The following is a 16795-nucleotide window of genomic DNA, read 5'->3' as shown; positions in this document are numbered from 1 at the left end:
TTAGAAGGTGAGGTAGTTCAAGCAGCCATCTTGGACCATGAGCTGGAAGCTGCATCTGGAGAATAGGGGAGCAAGAAAGTAGAATTGTGGCTAACCAACCTCAAAGAGGTCACAGTCTGAGGAATAGAAGACACGTTTACAACCTAATGCAGAATAAACACCAACCCAAGACCAAATCAGCTGCCCTGTCCTGTTGATATGCCTTCAAATCTTAGAGTATGATTTATGGAATTGTCATACCAGCTCTGGAATGTTCATCTCCTGACCTTATGTGAAAGAGAAATAAACCTCTATTTTTTTCAGCCACTGTTATTTCAGTCTTCTATCATCCACAGTTGAACTGACTTCTAATTGTTTTAGAATGTAAACAATTACATCCTGGGCTGGGAACTCAGGTCTACTGAATTCAAGTACAGGACTATTTATTATGAAGATTATTACTATTAATAATAGAAGCCAAACTGTGCTAAGCGTCTTGCATATAATAGTTGCTGATAATTTTTGAGTGCTTACTATATATTAGTCACTGTTTACGTACTTTGTAAGTGTCATTAACTCATTTAATTCCCATGCCATCTCAGTAAGATAGAGCCATTACCATAATTTCCGTTTTACAAAGAACCTGAGGCACAGAGAAAGGGAATAACTTACCCGAAGGCACATATTTAGTAAGAGACAGAGCTGTGATTTGAACCCAGGCAGTCTGGCTCCAGAGCCTGCCCTCTTAATTCCTCCATCACACTCTCTCTTATGATGTGAGCTCCTCCTTGAGCTCTCTACCCATTCTACTGAGGAGGAAACTGAAGCAGATGATTGTCTAACCATTTGCTTAAAATCTCTCTGCTAGTCAGTGTTGGAGCTAGCATTAGAAGCCAGGCTCCTAACTCCCAGTTCAATGTGTTCTCCCCAGACCACCCTGCAGTCTCAGAGGCCACCTGGACAGATATATAGCCCTCCCCATCCAGTCTCCCCCTCTGTCATACACACACACACCACCACCACCACCACCACCACCCAGCAGGCACTCAGACATTTTTGTGGCCAGGATGGCTACAACCTCCTTTGAAAAGCAGCCAGCTTTGCCCTCCACCAAATAACTCTGTTTTATTTATAGTCTCCTGCTCAGAGCTTTTGAACTGGCTGCTCATTCCAGGCAAGATCTTGATAACAACTGTTCCTTGGACAGGGTTCATAGGAAACTAGGTGAATAAACACCACAGAAGCCCTGCCTGTCTAGTAGAGCTTTGCTCCTGGGGTTGTTTATAAGTCAGTGTTGGTGTCTGGATGCAAAAGATTTGAATTCAAAATGGCAGTTTGGACATTTTAAATTTTTGTTTGTTTGTCTGAATTCAAAAAACTTCATTCTGTGCCTTCAACAACCTCAGGGCATAGGCAAAAGAGAGATATTATCTTTATCCAGAATGTAACTCCAAAAGGAGTTCTTGCTTTCTCTGCTCCCTGCCTGGCTGGGACTAGTTACTGTAGTGACTGTGGGGTGGGGAGCCACTCCATGATTTTATAAGAGCTAAAATGTTAGAAGAGATGAATGGAATTTCAGAACAGAAAAGTATAAAAAAGAGAAGAAAAGCCTAATTTCAAAAGTGAACCATGAACCTACAGTGTCTTCTGACTTGTGGCCAAAGGTGCCATCCTAAAGCATAACTATGTCACGTGTCTGGAATTATTCAGCCCGGATGCTAATCTCCACTCCACCAGTTGCTAGCTATGTAACCTTGAACACATGCCTCAGTTTCCTCTTTGTGAAAAGAGGGGGTAAACTCATAAGATTATTGTGAGCATTGGTGCTAACCATGTAGGGGAAATAGCGTGCCTGCTTCAGAGAGGGCACTCACTCACCCATGCACTGAGCAGTAGCTAATGGTAGTGATCATTACTGCTGGCTTTGTGATTCCTCCAGGCCTAGAGGGGATGATATTGGGGCATTCATTAAAATGAGCCCCAAGGGGGAGCAGGTTGGTGATCTTGGCTCTCAAGTACCTTCATTTGCCTTGACTTAGTCTCCATCAGGGACTGTTATGGTGACATGAGATTTCTCTACTGGAGGCCCCCAAATGGCTAACAAAGGGAGGCAGAGATCCTCAAGGGTAGGGCAGAGCAGAGCGACTAAATGGGTCCTATGAAGCCGTCAGGTGGCTTTCCTGTGGGGATGTGAGGTCTCCTTAAAGGTCTAAGAGGTTTAAGGTCTAAGGGGGTCTCCATCAAGAACCATGTTGGGGAAGTGGCTGGTGTGACAGAGAAGAGGGGCTATGGCTCCCTTAAGGAACTTACTGCAAGGTATGGGATTTTCAAAGGAAAAAGTTGTCTCTTCCTGGAGGCCTGAATGGGAGACAGATTATCTCTAAGCCAGAGCCACTGGCTGGGAGAACTCCACAGGAGAGGAATGGGTAAAGGTTTCTTCAGGTGGGCTTGGGGATCTCTGTGGGATGAAGATCTTTTCAGAGGGGTTGTAAGGTGTTGGTTTCTATAGGAGAACAGTGGGAGGGGAGGTCTTTAGGGGCCTGCGCCCGGAAAGCACCACGCACCGAGCTCCACGAGTCCACCGCCCTCACGCGGCACTGCCTCCCGCTAGCGGACTACACTTCCCGGCAGCCCCCACGGGAGGCGGCGGTGCGGGCGGGAGGGGGCGGCGGTGTGAGAGGCGGAGGGGGCGGCGCGCGCCGGGCACGCGCGCCGGCGACCATGGCGTTCGCCGGGCTGAAGCGAGTGTATTAACCCCGGGAGGCGGCGGCGGCGGCGGCGGCGGCGTGGGAGCGAGCCTCGAGCGGGCGGGCCCCAGCCTGAGGGAAGGGAGGAAGGGGCGGGGAGAGCGCCGGAGGGAGGCCGGTCGGCCGCGGGCGGGCGGGCAGCGCAGCGCCGAGCGGGGCCCGCGGGCCCATGAGGAGGCCCGGGGACCATGGGCTCCAGGATCAAGTGAGTGCGGCCGGGCCGGGCGGAGCCGGGCCGGGCGAGGGGCGGCGAGGCCGGGCAAGGGCTGCAGGGCAAGGGCTGCAGGCCTCGGGCCGCGCGGGGGACTTGTTGCCGGGGCCCAAGGGGCTCCCCGCGTGCCGGCGTCACGCGGGGAGGGGGACGGTTGCCATGACGATCCAGGGAGGTGCGGGGGCGGGGTGGAAGGGCGCTGGTGGTCAGTTGTCCCCTCTTCACCTGAGGGCGGGAACAGCTGAGATTACAAGGTGGACCCCTCCCCGGGGTTACAGAGAGCCTCTGAAAACGGTCACACAACTGTTGGGGGGAGGGCGAGAAATCTCTAGAAGCAACTCCCCAAATGGGTGTTTGGGGCGCCCCTGAGAGTCGGGCAGGTCCTGGCTGCTTAAGGCCTGCGGGCCCCCATAAAAGTCGCGTGAGATTTTCAGAGGGAGGGGCCACTCAAGGACTGAAGGTCTGGATGGCCCGGGGAGGAAGGCCCTTTTCTCTCTGCTCCTGTTTCCCCCTTCTATCTATGCAAGTCTCCCCACAGCGAGGGCCAAAAGCTGTGAGGGAAGATACCTCTGTGCTGTAACCGAGCACCTGATCTTGATAATCGTTGGAAAGGTTTTGTAATTCAATCTGGCAAATTCCCTCACTCATTCATTCATCTGGAGTCCCTGGTGAGGGGTTAGTTTTCCCCGGAAAATGTTGATACATCTGACTTGGGAACCCATTGAAACATTGTTGCCCTCTTTCTAGACCTAGAAGTTGACTTTGGAAAGTGCAACTTTTATGCAGTCCCATTTGGGTGTGTTGGTTTGAACTCTATCTCCCCTCCCAGCCAGGTCCTCTTTTGGCCTCTCCCTTCCTCAGTTCCAGAACATGAGATGCCTTATCTCTAATCACTAACAAATGTTCACTTTTTCTCTATGAGTAATAGAATTGTTTAACGGCACTTACAAACCCTGTTAGCAGCACAGGCTTTTCCTTAAAACAGCTTTCATAGGATACTTTAAACCCGCTTACAAGAAAGTCTGAGACATGTGTTTACTTCAGCATTTTGAGAATTGTGCTAGGGAAGTTTGAGAGGGGAAGGGCCTTATGAGTGAAATCTAATAATTATTCAAGCATTGCATCTCTTGTCCCGTCAATGTCCATGCAGTGTTTCCTTTGCCCAGCCTTGTAGACCCCTGACCGGCTTAGGCCTCCATTCACAGAATGTATTTTAACAGGCTGCAGCAGCCGGGAGACTAGAAAAGTTTGCTTATGATAATGAAAATGGAAGAGTTGGATGAGTACACTGTTAATTCTTGATTTTTGTGGAAATGAGGGGAAAAAGAAGCATGCTCCAAATAAGAGCTTAAGAAGCTTGGGAGGTAAAAAGACGTAGTGTGTGAAGCATTGGGATTAAAGAGGCACTCCAAGTTCAGCTCCTGCTTCCAAGTAAGAGTTGTAAACTTGGGATTTCAATAGCACTTAGAAACACTTCACAGAAGCCACCATAGAGTTGCAGAGTATACTTGTGAGGATGCTTACCTTTCATGTTACAGAGAAGTTCAGAAACTTGCCAGATGTGGGGCAAGTCAGTGTCAGAATCAGCATGAAAATCCAACAAGTGGAAGTTAAGATGACTAGGCATCAGGTCTCTGTCTTGCTCTTGAACGTTGCAGGTTGGCAAATACATACCTTAAGAGTGTTTTGTGGAGCCCATCTATTTATCTCAGCGCTTGGGCGAGAGAACTTATACTAATGCATGAAATTCTGTTAAGCAAATTAGCATAAGGGATAGCCCTTTTGATCTTGAAACTAGACTGCTCGGTGATAAAAACTTAGACATGGGAATTATGTTAGCTTGTGGTGAGGCTGAAAGAGTATGAAGAGAGAAATTATGAGAAGTAGTTGTGATTTATGGTGACTGTTGACTATGTAGCTTCTGCCTGCAGGTAGGAATGAGGATGGACAGGTGGTGAGGAAACCATCTTCTTAGGCGCTCCCTTAATTTTGGGGGGAAACAGGGCTTTGATTACTACTGACCGTCTGTTCCATCCTGATAGGAAAGAACAGACTGAGCTCAAGGTGCTCACCCGGCTGAGGTGTAGTCTAAGTGTGCAGGCTCTATTTTGTAGGACAGTCTTGGGGGTGGGGGAGGAGAGCATGGGGTGCCCCTCTGAGCAGGAGAGCGCTCTGGCCGCCTGTGCTTTCTCTCCTCATCTCTGATATTGTGTGGTCCAGTCACGCTAGCAATGTGGAATCAGATTTGGATTCCTATTCCGGTTCTTTTGTCTGCTGACTCGGAAACTTTGTACAGACTTTGTACAAATACCTCTTTCTGCCTCAGTTGCTCTGAGGGTAAAATGGGGAAGACTATATGTTGCAGGGTCCTTATGCGCAATAAACACAGTATCAACATGACTGCTGGGCCCATATTAAAAAGTCGGTAATTGTTAGTTTCTTTTACACCTTCTCTATCAAAAGACTAAGAAAACTGTTATATTTTATACCAGAAATGTCAGAGAACTGTGAGTTTCAGGTAATGGAGAAAAAGGTTTTGATGATCCAGGAATTAGACTGAACATGCAGAGCAGGACTCAACATTCTCTCATTAAAGCATAAAAATTGATTAAAAACAGTACTCTGCGTAATTGTGAAGCTGGTCTGTTATGTGATCAGTAGTAAAGCAGGTGAGTTGCTAGGCACAGGTGTTGAGGTTCAGTGCTTGTTCAGACTTTCCTTTTAAGCTAAGGCTGGTTGAACACAGTCTCTGTGTTAGGCATGGTGATAGTGCTTTATGTGCACCATTTTATCAAATCCTCACAACTGTCCTGTGATGTAGCTACTGTTGGCTACATTTTTCAAATGAGAGAATGGGGGTTTATAGGCCTTAGATCAGATGCCATCCTGAGGAATCCTACCCTGATGACAGTGCCCTGCCCCCACCCCTCTTCAGCCTAGGCCAGGTGTCCTTCATCCATGCCCCCTTATCCCCAACCTAGGCCAGTGTCCTTCATCCGTGCCCCCTCTTCCCCCACCTAGGCCAGGTGTCCTTCATCCGTGCCCCCTCGTCCCCAGCCTAGGCCAGGTGTCCTTCATCTGTGGACCCCCCCACCCCAGCATAGGCCAGGTGTCCTTCATATGTGCACCCTCTCCCCCCACCTAGGCCAGGTGTCCTTCATCTGTGGACCCTCTCCCCCCACCTAGGCCAGGTGTCCTTCATCTGTGGACCCTCCCCCCACCTAGGCCAGGTGTCCTTCATCTGTGGACCACCACCCCCCCCCGCCCCACCTAGGCCAGGTGTCCTTCATATGTGCACCCTCTCCCCCCACCTAGGCCAGGTGTCCTTCATCTGTGGACCCTCTCCCCCCACCTAGGCCAGGTGTCCTTCATCTGTGGACCCTCGCCCCCCCCACCTAGGCCAGGTGTCCTTCGTCTGTGGACCCTCTCCCCCCACCTAGGCCAGGTGTCCTTCGTCTGTTTCTGTGGCTCCCTGTGTTTATCACTGTCATAGCACTAAATCCAGTTCCTTGTGTGTCTCCTATACTAAGCCCGACATAAACTTCTTGAGAGCAGGGACTGCCTTATTTGTTTTTTGAGTTCCCTGTGTCAAACCCAGTACCTGACACATAATGCTGTTTAGGAAGAGTTTATGGAATGCTTTTAAGAAATATGTTAGGATCTGAATTAAGTTCCTAACTAAAGGCTCTGGGTTGAATGTACATAGAGCTAAAAAATAACAGTTTGCTATTTGAACTCTTGAGGAGGAAGAGTGTTTAAGTGTTAAGTTTTTAAGCCAGATTGCCCTGGTCTAGGCAGCAGTTCCTTATTTTTTTCTGAAGAGTGTTTAGTTCATGTTCATTTTAATAAAGGAAACTTGTCTTGCCTCAGACCAAACATCTACTTGACAAAGGAAAGAAAAGGTCACCAGTATGCAGGTAGCACTCTGGAAAGCTCTAAACCTTAAACCCGAGCAGACATTTATTTGTCTAGAGAGATAAAAGGAGCAATGGTAACTGCCAGTCTTCAACAGGTATGTTTAAATCTTATTTAGTGTTTGAGTGATCCCAGTGGACTGGAATGTGGTTAATATGAAGCAATTTAACTGATAATGTAGACACACAGCAGGAAACTGTGGCAGTTTAATATTGCTTGTGGTGACATCCTAGAAATTGTTTCCAGGCACCAAGGGCAGGAAGTGGATTGTAAGTAATTGAAAGAAGTATTCTAAGTGAGTTTGAAGAAACCCGACATTTATGGACTTGGAAAGAAGCGTACTCAAAGATATGAAGGCATACAGACAGGACAGGGCAGCTGATTGGGCTTTGTGGTAGTGTTTATTCTGCATTATCCTGTATACCTGTCTTCAGTACTATGTTATGTGCCCGGTAGTATGCTAAGTACTAGGGACACAAAAATGAAAAGATCTTGCTTTAAGGCTCTCCAAAGTAGTAGTGAGACAGCAGTGTAAAGCAAAACCAACTCCCTCCAAGTCCCCTCCCCACCAGGAAACCTGAGTGTCGGACAGTAAGATCATTGCTATAATGGAGATGGAGCCCGTGATGAATAGGTGAATAAGTGAAGGAGAGACTGTCTCCTAAGGAGGGCTTCCAAAGAAAGAATGCTTCATCAAGATGATGTTTCAGTTGAGACAGGAGAGATGAGTAAGGGTGTGAAAGGGGTAACAATGGTGGCAGAGGGAGTAGAAGCCATGGTGATGGCTGTGGTGATCATGGTAGTGACAGTGGTGGCAGTAGTGGTAGTAGTCTCAATAGAGGGTACAGTATGTGTGAAGACAGGACACATTAGGGAAATAAAAATGTTAATTACCACCTAATAGACATTAAAATGCCAGGAATTGTTAGACATTGGGAGTTAATGGGAATAATATTTATTCCTACTTTCATGGAGTTTACAATCTGGTGGACCTGACAGATTAAAAAAATCAGTTCACGTGAAAAAAAATCAGTTCACGTAAAGCTACGTGGATGTGCTATAAACACAAGTTGCTGAGAGAGGATGGTGGGAGTGGCTGCCCTATTTTAGATAAAAGTAGTGAGGGAGGGCTTACCGTGGAGATGACATTTGAGCTGAGACTTAAAGGATGAGAAGTCATTAGCCATGTAAAGAAACTCACAAGACTTCATTCCAGGCAGGGTGGGGCTTACCTGAAGCCTCGAGGCAAGAAAACCCTAGAAGGATTCCAGGAACTGATAGTGGGTTTGGGTAGTGACTGATGGCTGGGAGGCTGGGGTGAGGTCAGAGAGAGACTGGGGCCCTGAGCAGGGCCTTATAGGCTGTGGTAATCTGCAAACAACTTTACTAAATAAACCGTAGTATAACACTTATTCTTTTACAGTATATAATTAAATGGTTTTCAGTATACTCCAAATACCACTATCCAAATCCAGAACATTTTTATCACTCCAGAAAGAAACCCCATACCCATTAGTGGTCACTCTCCATTCCCCCCAAACCCTCTCAGCCCTAGGCAAGCACTAACCTACTTATTGTTGCTATAGATTTGTCAATTCTGGGCATTTCATATAAAGGGAATCATATAAAATATAATCCTTTGTCTTTCCCTAAACGTAATGGTTCCCAAGTTTATTAATGATATAGCATATATGAGCATTTCATTACTTTTTATCATTCAATAATATTTCATTGTATGGTTAAACCACATTTTATTCATCCATTTCATCAGTTGTTAGGTATTTGGGTTGTTTCCACTTTTTCACTGTTAGGAATAATGTTGATGTGAACATTTTGTTTGGACATATGTTTTCATTTCTCTTGGGTATATACCTAGGAGTGGAATTGCTAGATCATATGGTAACCCTTTTTAAGGAACTGTTAAACTGTTTTCCAAAGCAATTGCACCACTTTGTGTAAAGTGATATCTCATTGTGGTTATGATTTGGTCCACATGAGTTGTATAGAAAACGAAAGATCAGAGTAGACAGAGATAGGCTCTCAGAAGAGGGTGAAACTGGAACTGAAAGAAAAGTGAGATTTGGAGAAGGGAGGAGGGATTTCTGGGGGAAGAACAGCGGAAGTTTTATGACTTGGAAATGGGGATAAGCCCATCATTGTTTTCTGATACAGAGAAGCAGCCTTGGCTTTTTAAGATTGCTCTGCTCCAGGCTTTTTCTGGATAGCCCATTAAAAGATTCCATTACCAAAATGCACCACAGGCTGGCTTCTTCTTGAGGCCTGTTGTGTAGCACAGCTGACATATCTTCCTTCTGTGGGATAAGACTAGGGAGTTGAAATGTGACTTCCTCTCCAGGGCCGTCCCCTGCCTCTTTTTCCTCTTTCCACCACGGTGCTCCCCTCCCAGTCTCCATAGAAGAGGGTACAAAGACTTGGGGTGGTGGAACGGAAGTCTTGCTGGAGACTGAGCTCCCCATTATTAGTACCCAGAAGCAGTCCCTTGAATTTTCATGACTTTTCTGGAAAATGTTTTGCTGCAACTCCATCATTCTAATTTGAGTCATTGCAGTCAACTTGGAGGGGTTTGCACAGCAGATAGGAAGGTTGAAACAGGGAAGATAAAAACCTGGAGTATTGCTGTAGGAAAACATGTTTTTATTCACACTGTTAAATCTGTGTGTAAGTTCCAGGCTGGAATTCTTGTGAGTTGCAAAGGTTCAGCCTTTTACCTGGCCCTAGGGGGAACTAATCTCTGGATTTGAAACATCCTTTTTGCTTAAAAGGATTTTGTTCTAAAATGGAAAGATAAACAAGGAAGTAAACCAAAGGAAACAAAGCAAAGTTGGTCTCCTCTACTTTAATTGAAATCCATACCCATTCTTTCTAAGTATTTCTAAGTATGGACTTGAAAAGGAGCCAAATAAAGGAAGTAACAAAATATATGTTCAAAATATATGAGTTCTTATAGAAAAGGTAGGTTACATCCCAAAAGTTTATTTGTAATTTGGTTATGGCAGTTAGAATGTATTTTTGGGATTTCCTTGGCGGTCCAGTGGTTAAGACTCCACGCTTCTAATGCAGGGGGCACAGTTTCGATGGATCCCTGCTTGGGGAACTAAGACACCACATGCAGCACGCGCAGCCAAAACCAAACCAAAACAAACAAACAAAATGTATTTTTCTCTTAGAGATACTGTTATGTATGTCAGCCATGAGGACATTCCAGAGGAAAGGAACTGTGTGTGTAAAAGAGATTAGGGAGATGACAGGTATAGCTGAAATACAGAATATGTGGGAAAAGATTATAGGTGTTGAAGTTGAAAGAGCAGGTTTGTGCTACGGGGATCTCATGGCATTGAAGGATTGAGTTGGGAATGTAGTATGATGAGACTTGGGTTTTTAGGAAGATTACTCGGGCAGCAGTAGTTTAGGATAGTGGTATCTCTGGGTTGTGCAGCATGATCCATGGGGGTGTGAAAAAAATATATTAGAACCTATATTTGTTTCTATATCAATCTTCAAAATTTGTTTTTGTGTTTTCTAATAATATACTATAGATGAGTGTAGTAAGACATTCTTATAATTTATAAATAAAAATACATATATCAGATGTACGCTCCAATTTTTCTCCTGATAGGGAGGAATGTGTGCTAAAAGTTGGAGACCACTGGTTTATGGAAGTGTTTATACTGCAGAAGACCAAGGCCCAAAGTGAGGTTTTAGTTTTCAAAAGAAAAAGGACGACCTTGAGAGAGATTTTAGGGAGAATTGACAAGACCTGGTGACAAATTACATGTAAGAGGTGAGAGGAGAATCAAAGATGACTTGCCAAGGTTAGCAAAGTTATATTATAAATGAGTGTGTGGAAGGTGAGGACTGGTTATATAATGTGTTTGCTTTTCTGAGGAAAAGTGAAAAGTTATAATTGGGAGAAGGCATTTTAGTCTGTGGTGAGAAAGGAAGAAATCTTTAAGGGCGCCGTAGTGAATGTGTGTGCTTGGTTAGATGAGTAAGATTTCAAGTGGGCTGGGCCAAGTTGCCGAGGGGAAATTTGTCCGTGTTAGATTTAGGAAGAGAAAAAATAAACTTCTGAACTCACTTTAGCCACAGGAAAGGTTTCAGGGATGTTGCATTGATCTCGCCTAGACTATGAATAAATAGGAGGAAGGAAACCAATCTAGAGAAAGAGGCTGTTTGACTTCAAGCAAACAGTTCTTGTACTCCAGGACCTGAGAGGAGCGAGGGGGATGTGGGCCTCCGAGACGCTAGGGTTTGAGTCCCCACAAACACGCACGATCCCCATCTGAGTTCTAAGTTTCTGAGCCTCAGTTTTTTAATTTATAAAAGGAAGCTAATAAATTCACCTCTAGTGTTGTTGTGAGGATTAAAAGCAACCTTATGTCTAGCCCTCAGCAGAAAAATGACCGATTAGTAAATGGCAGCTGTCATTAATATTGTTTGGAGTGGATGGGACACTCTTGTCTGAAGAACCTAGGGTTAAAAAAAAAAGTCAAAAGAAAGCAAGTGTTCCTTTTTATAGTTGTTGTTTTTTTTTTTTTAAAAAGACAAAGTATTTGCTTTTTCTCTGTATGTTAGGATGATGTGTTGTATATTTTACTGAATTTATTGGAAGGTTTGTGATCCTGGTATGTGCAAAGCACTATTTCTCTTACTGGTTGGGAGAAAAGAAGCTTAAAATCTGTTAAGAGAAATAAGATGAGCATGTAAATAATTAAAATGATAATAGCATTTAAGAATATTTTATGCCTCCTCTTTCACCAATAACTAAAAATTTTATTCAGTTTTAGAAAAGATTTACCCCATTTATATTTATCTGTTTAGCTGGTATCAGTGTTCACTTCTTGTCTTTTTAATATAACTTCATTCCTTTTTTTCTGAGTGTTAAAATTATTTAAATTTTTTTATTTTGGAAAAATGTAAACATTATAATAGTAGAGAGAATAGTATAATGAGCCCCCAAATGCCCATCACTCAGTTTCAGCACTTACTAATTTATGGCTTTCTTAGTTCCATTTATAGATAACTGACCATAACACTCCTCTGCCTCCTAGTCCTAGATTATTTTGAAGTAAAGTATGTCTGGCTATCTCTTTTTGATCCATTAATTTATTAGGGGCTATAAAATGGTGATATTTTATTTCCATCATTTCTTCTTGACATTAGCTAGAATACTTCTATAAAGAAAAACTTCTTCATATCAACTGTTTGTTTACCCTAAGGTGCAGTTCATATAGGAAAGGCAGAATAAATATTTGATTCACTTTATTCATTTTTCAGACTGAGTTAGTTTCCTAGCATTTTCCCAAGGTGACTGATTCTTTTTTTTCTGTCACGTGAAACGCATAGATTTAAACCTGTTTGCTATATTTCACTCTACTGTAGTTATCCTCATTGATGTTAATTTGCCCTATCTTTGTCTAGTGGAAGCTTCTTTAAGTTAATTTCTAGAGTCCTTTTGACAGAATCTCAGTAGTTTTTAGTAGCTCCCTTGCCTTTTGGTATGATGAGATGTTGCAGACTCATCTTGCATGTTTCCTGCTCCAGACCTGTTTTCTGCTGTTCCTCTAAGGAGTCTTGCTTCCTTTTGGTGGGAAATGGTGTTAGAGATTAGAGTCTGGGTTTTAGAACTTTTTTTTTTTTTTTTTGCTACTAGGTTATTTCTAGTAGCAAATATTATTATTTGCTACTAGGTTATTTCTAGTAGCAAATATTATTATTTGCTACTAGGTTATTTCTAGTAGCAAATATTATTATTTGCTACTAGGTTATTTCTAGTAGCAAATATTATTATTTGCTACTAGGTTATTTCTAGTAGCAAATATTATTATTTGCTACTAGGTTATTTCTAGTAGCAAATATTATTATTTGCTACTAGAAATAACCTAGTAGCATTATTTCTAGGCTTCTCCAGGGGTCAGAACTAGGAAGAGTGTGTGTGTGTGTCTGTGTGTTTAAGGTAACTACATCACATGTTCACATTGGTATTTACAATTCAAGACCATAGCATTTTAATTTAACCTCATTATTCTTACATCTGAATCTCTTATCACTCATGCCGAAAGTCCTGATTTCCAGTGACACCAACAGAAGTACTCTTTTTGCTTTATCCCACAATATCCAGAAACTCAACAGCAATACCAACATTACCACCAATAATATGTACTGAAAAGAGGTTTTTGGGTTTTTTTTTCAATTTGGCGATTCTGTTTGTCCTTAGAGTATATCACATTAGGAATATATAGTAGTTACTGTTTTAAAACTAGAAATAGTTTCTCTGTGGTTGTGTCACCAACTCAATTCATAGTGTTATTTTTTTTTCTCTTTCAATCTTTTGGGATTGCTTTTTAAAAATAATTTTGTTTTATAATTATATAAAAAACTTCTATGGTTTCAAAGCCAAATCTACAAAAAAGGTATATTCAGAAAAGTCTAACTTCTATCCTTCCCACACCACCCTGTTTCTTCCCTCCTCTGTAGGTAACTAGTTTAAAAAATTTTTTTTCATTTTTAATTTCATTAGAAAAAAGTAAACACGTAAGTATATTCACACTTCCCCTCACCAACCCTTCAGAGAAATGATAGCATTCTGTGTGCACTTTTCTCCTTTACTTTTCTCATTTTTTTTTTTTTTTTTTTGTGGTATGCGGGCCTCTCACTATTGTGGCCTCTCCCGTTGCGGAGCACAGGCTCCGGACGCGCAGGCTCAGTGGCCATGGCTCACGGGCCCAGCCGCTCCGCGGCATGTGGGATCTTCCCGGACTGGGGCACGAACCCGTGTCCCCTGCATCGGCAGGCGGACTCTCAACCACTGCGCCACCAGGGAAGCCCTACTTTTCTCATTTTATACCCTCTAAAGAGATCACTTGTAGTAGTACATATAGGTCATCCTTATTCTCTGTAGCGACAGCATAGTACTCCATTGGATGGATGGTCCATGGGTTATTCAACCAGTCTCATGCTGATGGTCATTTAGGTTGCTTCCAGTGTTATATGATGCTATAATGAAGTCTTGTGTATGTGCCTTTTTTGTATTTATACCATTATACCATTGGGATAGATTTTTAGAAGTGGGATTGCTGGGTCATAGAGTAAATTTATATGTAATTTCACTTTAGTAAAATTGTAAAATAGTAAAGTAAAATTTTACTATAGTGAAAAGTGTCAGTTTCTCCTCCACACAGGTTGAGCCAGTTCATATACCCATATATGATAGTGCCTTGTTGCCTTACAGCTTCACCAACAGAATGTGTTTGTCAAACGTTAAAAATTATTTTAGTCAAAGCTATAAATGCACGTGTTAACAAATCAAATAGTTGTAAGAGCTCATGATGAAGAGCAGTAATTCTCTACCCTACCCCACACTCCTTCAGGAACAGCCTCTACTAACTGATTTTATTTTCAGTTCTTCTGGTGGTTAACCTATAACCCTTAGATACATCTCTGACTCTTAATTTAATTAACTTTAGACAGTATTTGTTGATACCCTGAAACGAAAGATGATGAGTACCTTTATAATACCTCTCTCTTTCCTCTTCCACTGTTTTATTTTGAATTTTATTTTATTTATTTTCTTATACAGCAGGTTCTTATTAGTTATCCATTTTATACATATTAGTGTATACATGTCAATCCCAATTGCCCAATTCATCACAACACCACTACCACCTCCCCGCCACTTTCCCACCTTGGTGTCCATACGCTTGTTCTCTATATCTGTGTCTCTATTTCTGCCCTGCAAACTGGTTCACCTGTACCATTTTTCTAGGTTCCACATATATGCGCTAATATACGATATTTGTTTTCCTCTTTCTGACTTACTTCACTATATGACAGTCTCTAGATCCATCCACTTCTCTACAAATAACCCAATTTCGTTCCTTTCTATGGCTGAGTAATATTCCATTGTATATATGTACCACATCTTTATCCATTCGTCTGTCGATGGACATTTATGTTGCTTCCATGACCTGGCTATTGTAAATAGTGCTGCAATGAACATTGGGGTGCATGTGTCTTTTTGAATTATGGTTTTCTCTGGATATATGCCCAGTAGTGGGATTGCTGGGTCATACGGTAATTCTGATTTTAGTTTTTTTAAGGAACCTCCATACTGTTCTCCATAGTGGCTGTATCAATTTACATTCCCACCAACAATGCAATTTCTCCACACCCTCTCCAGTATTTGTTGTTTGTAGATTTTCTGATGATGCCCATTCTACCTGGTGTGAAGTGATACCTCACTGTAGTTTTGATCTGCATTCTCTAATAATTAGTAATGTTGAGCAGCTTTTCATGTGCTTCTTGGCCATCTGTATGTCTTCTTTGGAGAAATGTTTGTTTAGGCCTTCTGCCCATTTTTTGATTGGGTTTTTTTTTTAATAGTATTGAGCTGCATGAGCTGTTTATATATTTTGGAGATTAATCCTTTGTCCGTTGATTTGTTTGCAAATATTTTCTCCCATTGTGAGGGTTGTCTTTTCGTCTTGTTTATGGTTTCCTTTGCTGTGCAAAAGCTTTGAAGTTTCATTAGGTCCCATTTGTTTATTTTTGTCTTTATTTCCATTACTCTAAGAGGTGGATCAAAAAAGATCTTGCTGTGATTTATGTCAAAGAGTGTTCTTCATATGTTTTCCTCTGAGTTGTATAGTGTCCGGTCTTACATTTAGGTCTCTAATCCATTTTGAGTTTATTTTTATGTATGGTGTTAGGGAGTATTCTAATTTCATTCTTTTACATGTAGCTGTCCAGTTTTCCCAGCATCACTTATTGAAGAGGCTGTATTTTCTCCATTTTATATCCTTGCCTCCTTTGTCGTAGATTAGTTGACCATAGGTGCGTCAGTTTATCTCTGGGCTTTCTATCTTGTTCCATTGATCTATATTGCTGTTTCTGTGCCAGTACCATATTGTCTTGATTACTGTAGCTTTGTAGTATAGTCTGAAGTCAGGGAGTCTGATTACTCCAGCTCTGTTTTTTTCCCTCAAGACTGGTTTGGTTATTCGGGGGCTTTTGTGTCTCCATACAAGTTTTAAGATTTTTTGTTCTAGTTCCGTAAAAAAATGCCATTGGTAATTTGATAGGGATTGCATTGAATCTGTAAATTGCTTTGGGTAGTATAGTCATTTTCACAATATTGATTCTTCCAAGCTAAGAACATGGTATATCTCTCCATCTGTTGGTATCATCTTTAATTTCATTCATCAGTAACTTGTAGTTTTCTACATACAGGTCTTTTGTCTCCCTCGGTAGGTTTATTCCTAACATATTTTATTCTTTTTGTTGCAATGGTAAATGGGAGTGTTTCCTTAATTTCTCTTTCAGATTTTTCATCATTAGTGTAGAGGAATGCAAGAGATTTCTGTGCATTAATTTTGTATCCTGCAACTTTACGACATTCATTGATTAGTAGTTTTCTGGTGGCATGTTTAAGATTCTCTATGTATAGTATCATGTCATCTGCAAACAGTGACAGTTTTACTTCTTCTTTTCCAATTTGTATTCCTTTTATTTGTTTTTCTTCTCTGATTGCCATGGCTAGGACTTGCAAAACTATGTTGAATACTAGTGGTGAGAGCGGACATCCTTGTCTTGTTCCTGATCTTAGAGGAAATGCTTTCAGTTTTTCACCATTGAGAATGACGTTTGCTGTGGGTTTGTCATATATGGCCTTTATTATGTTGAGGTAGGTTCCCTCTATGCCCACTTTCTGCAGAGTTTTTATCATAAATGGGTGTTGAATTTTGTCAAAAGCTTTTTCTGCATCTGTTAAGACGGTCATATGGTTTTTAGTCTTCAATTTGTTAATATGGTTTATCCCATTGATTGATTTATGTATATTGAAGAAGCCTTGCATCTCTGGGATAAATCCCACTTGATCATGGTCTTTGATCCTTTGAATGTATTGTTGGATTCTGTTTGCTAG

At 42.1% G+C, this 16795-nt stretch overlaps 1 protein-coding gene across 5 annotated transcripts in view; it reads left to right on the top strand.

Annotated features, from left to right (window-relative positions):
• The first annotated feature begins 2666 nt into the window (after nt 1-2666).
• The window catches only part of DENND1A (DENN domain containing 1A), a 541841-nt gene continuing 527712 nt past the window's right edge, over nt 2667-16795 (top strand). For 2 of the 5 annotated variants that reach the window (XM_033427223.2, XM_049711433.1), the window contains exon 1: nt 2815-2931. In XM_033427223.2, the coding sequence (XP_033283114.2) occupies nt 2915-2931 (17 nt within the window). In that variant the 5' untranslated portion in view covers nt 2815-2914. Of the gene's footprint in view, nt 2932-16795 lie in introns of all 5 variants that reach the window. The other 3 variants (XM_012532876.3, XM_033427225.2, XM_033427228.2) reach the window with 3 other exon arrangements.

Source organism: Orcinus orca, chromosome 6, assembly GCF_937001465.1.
Source record: "Orcinus orca chromosome 6, mOrcOrc1.1, whole genome shotgun sequence".
Classification (NCBI taxonomy): Eukaryota; Metazoa; Chordata; class Mammalia; order Artiodactyla; family Delphinidae; genus Orcinus; species Orcinus orca.
The sequence above is the reverse complement of the archived record's forward strand: the minus strand, read 5'-3'. Positions and strand labels throughout refer to the sequence as shown.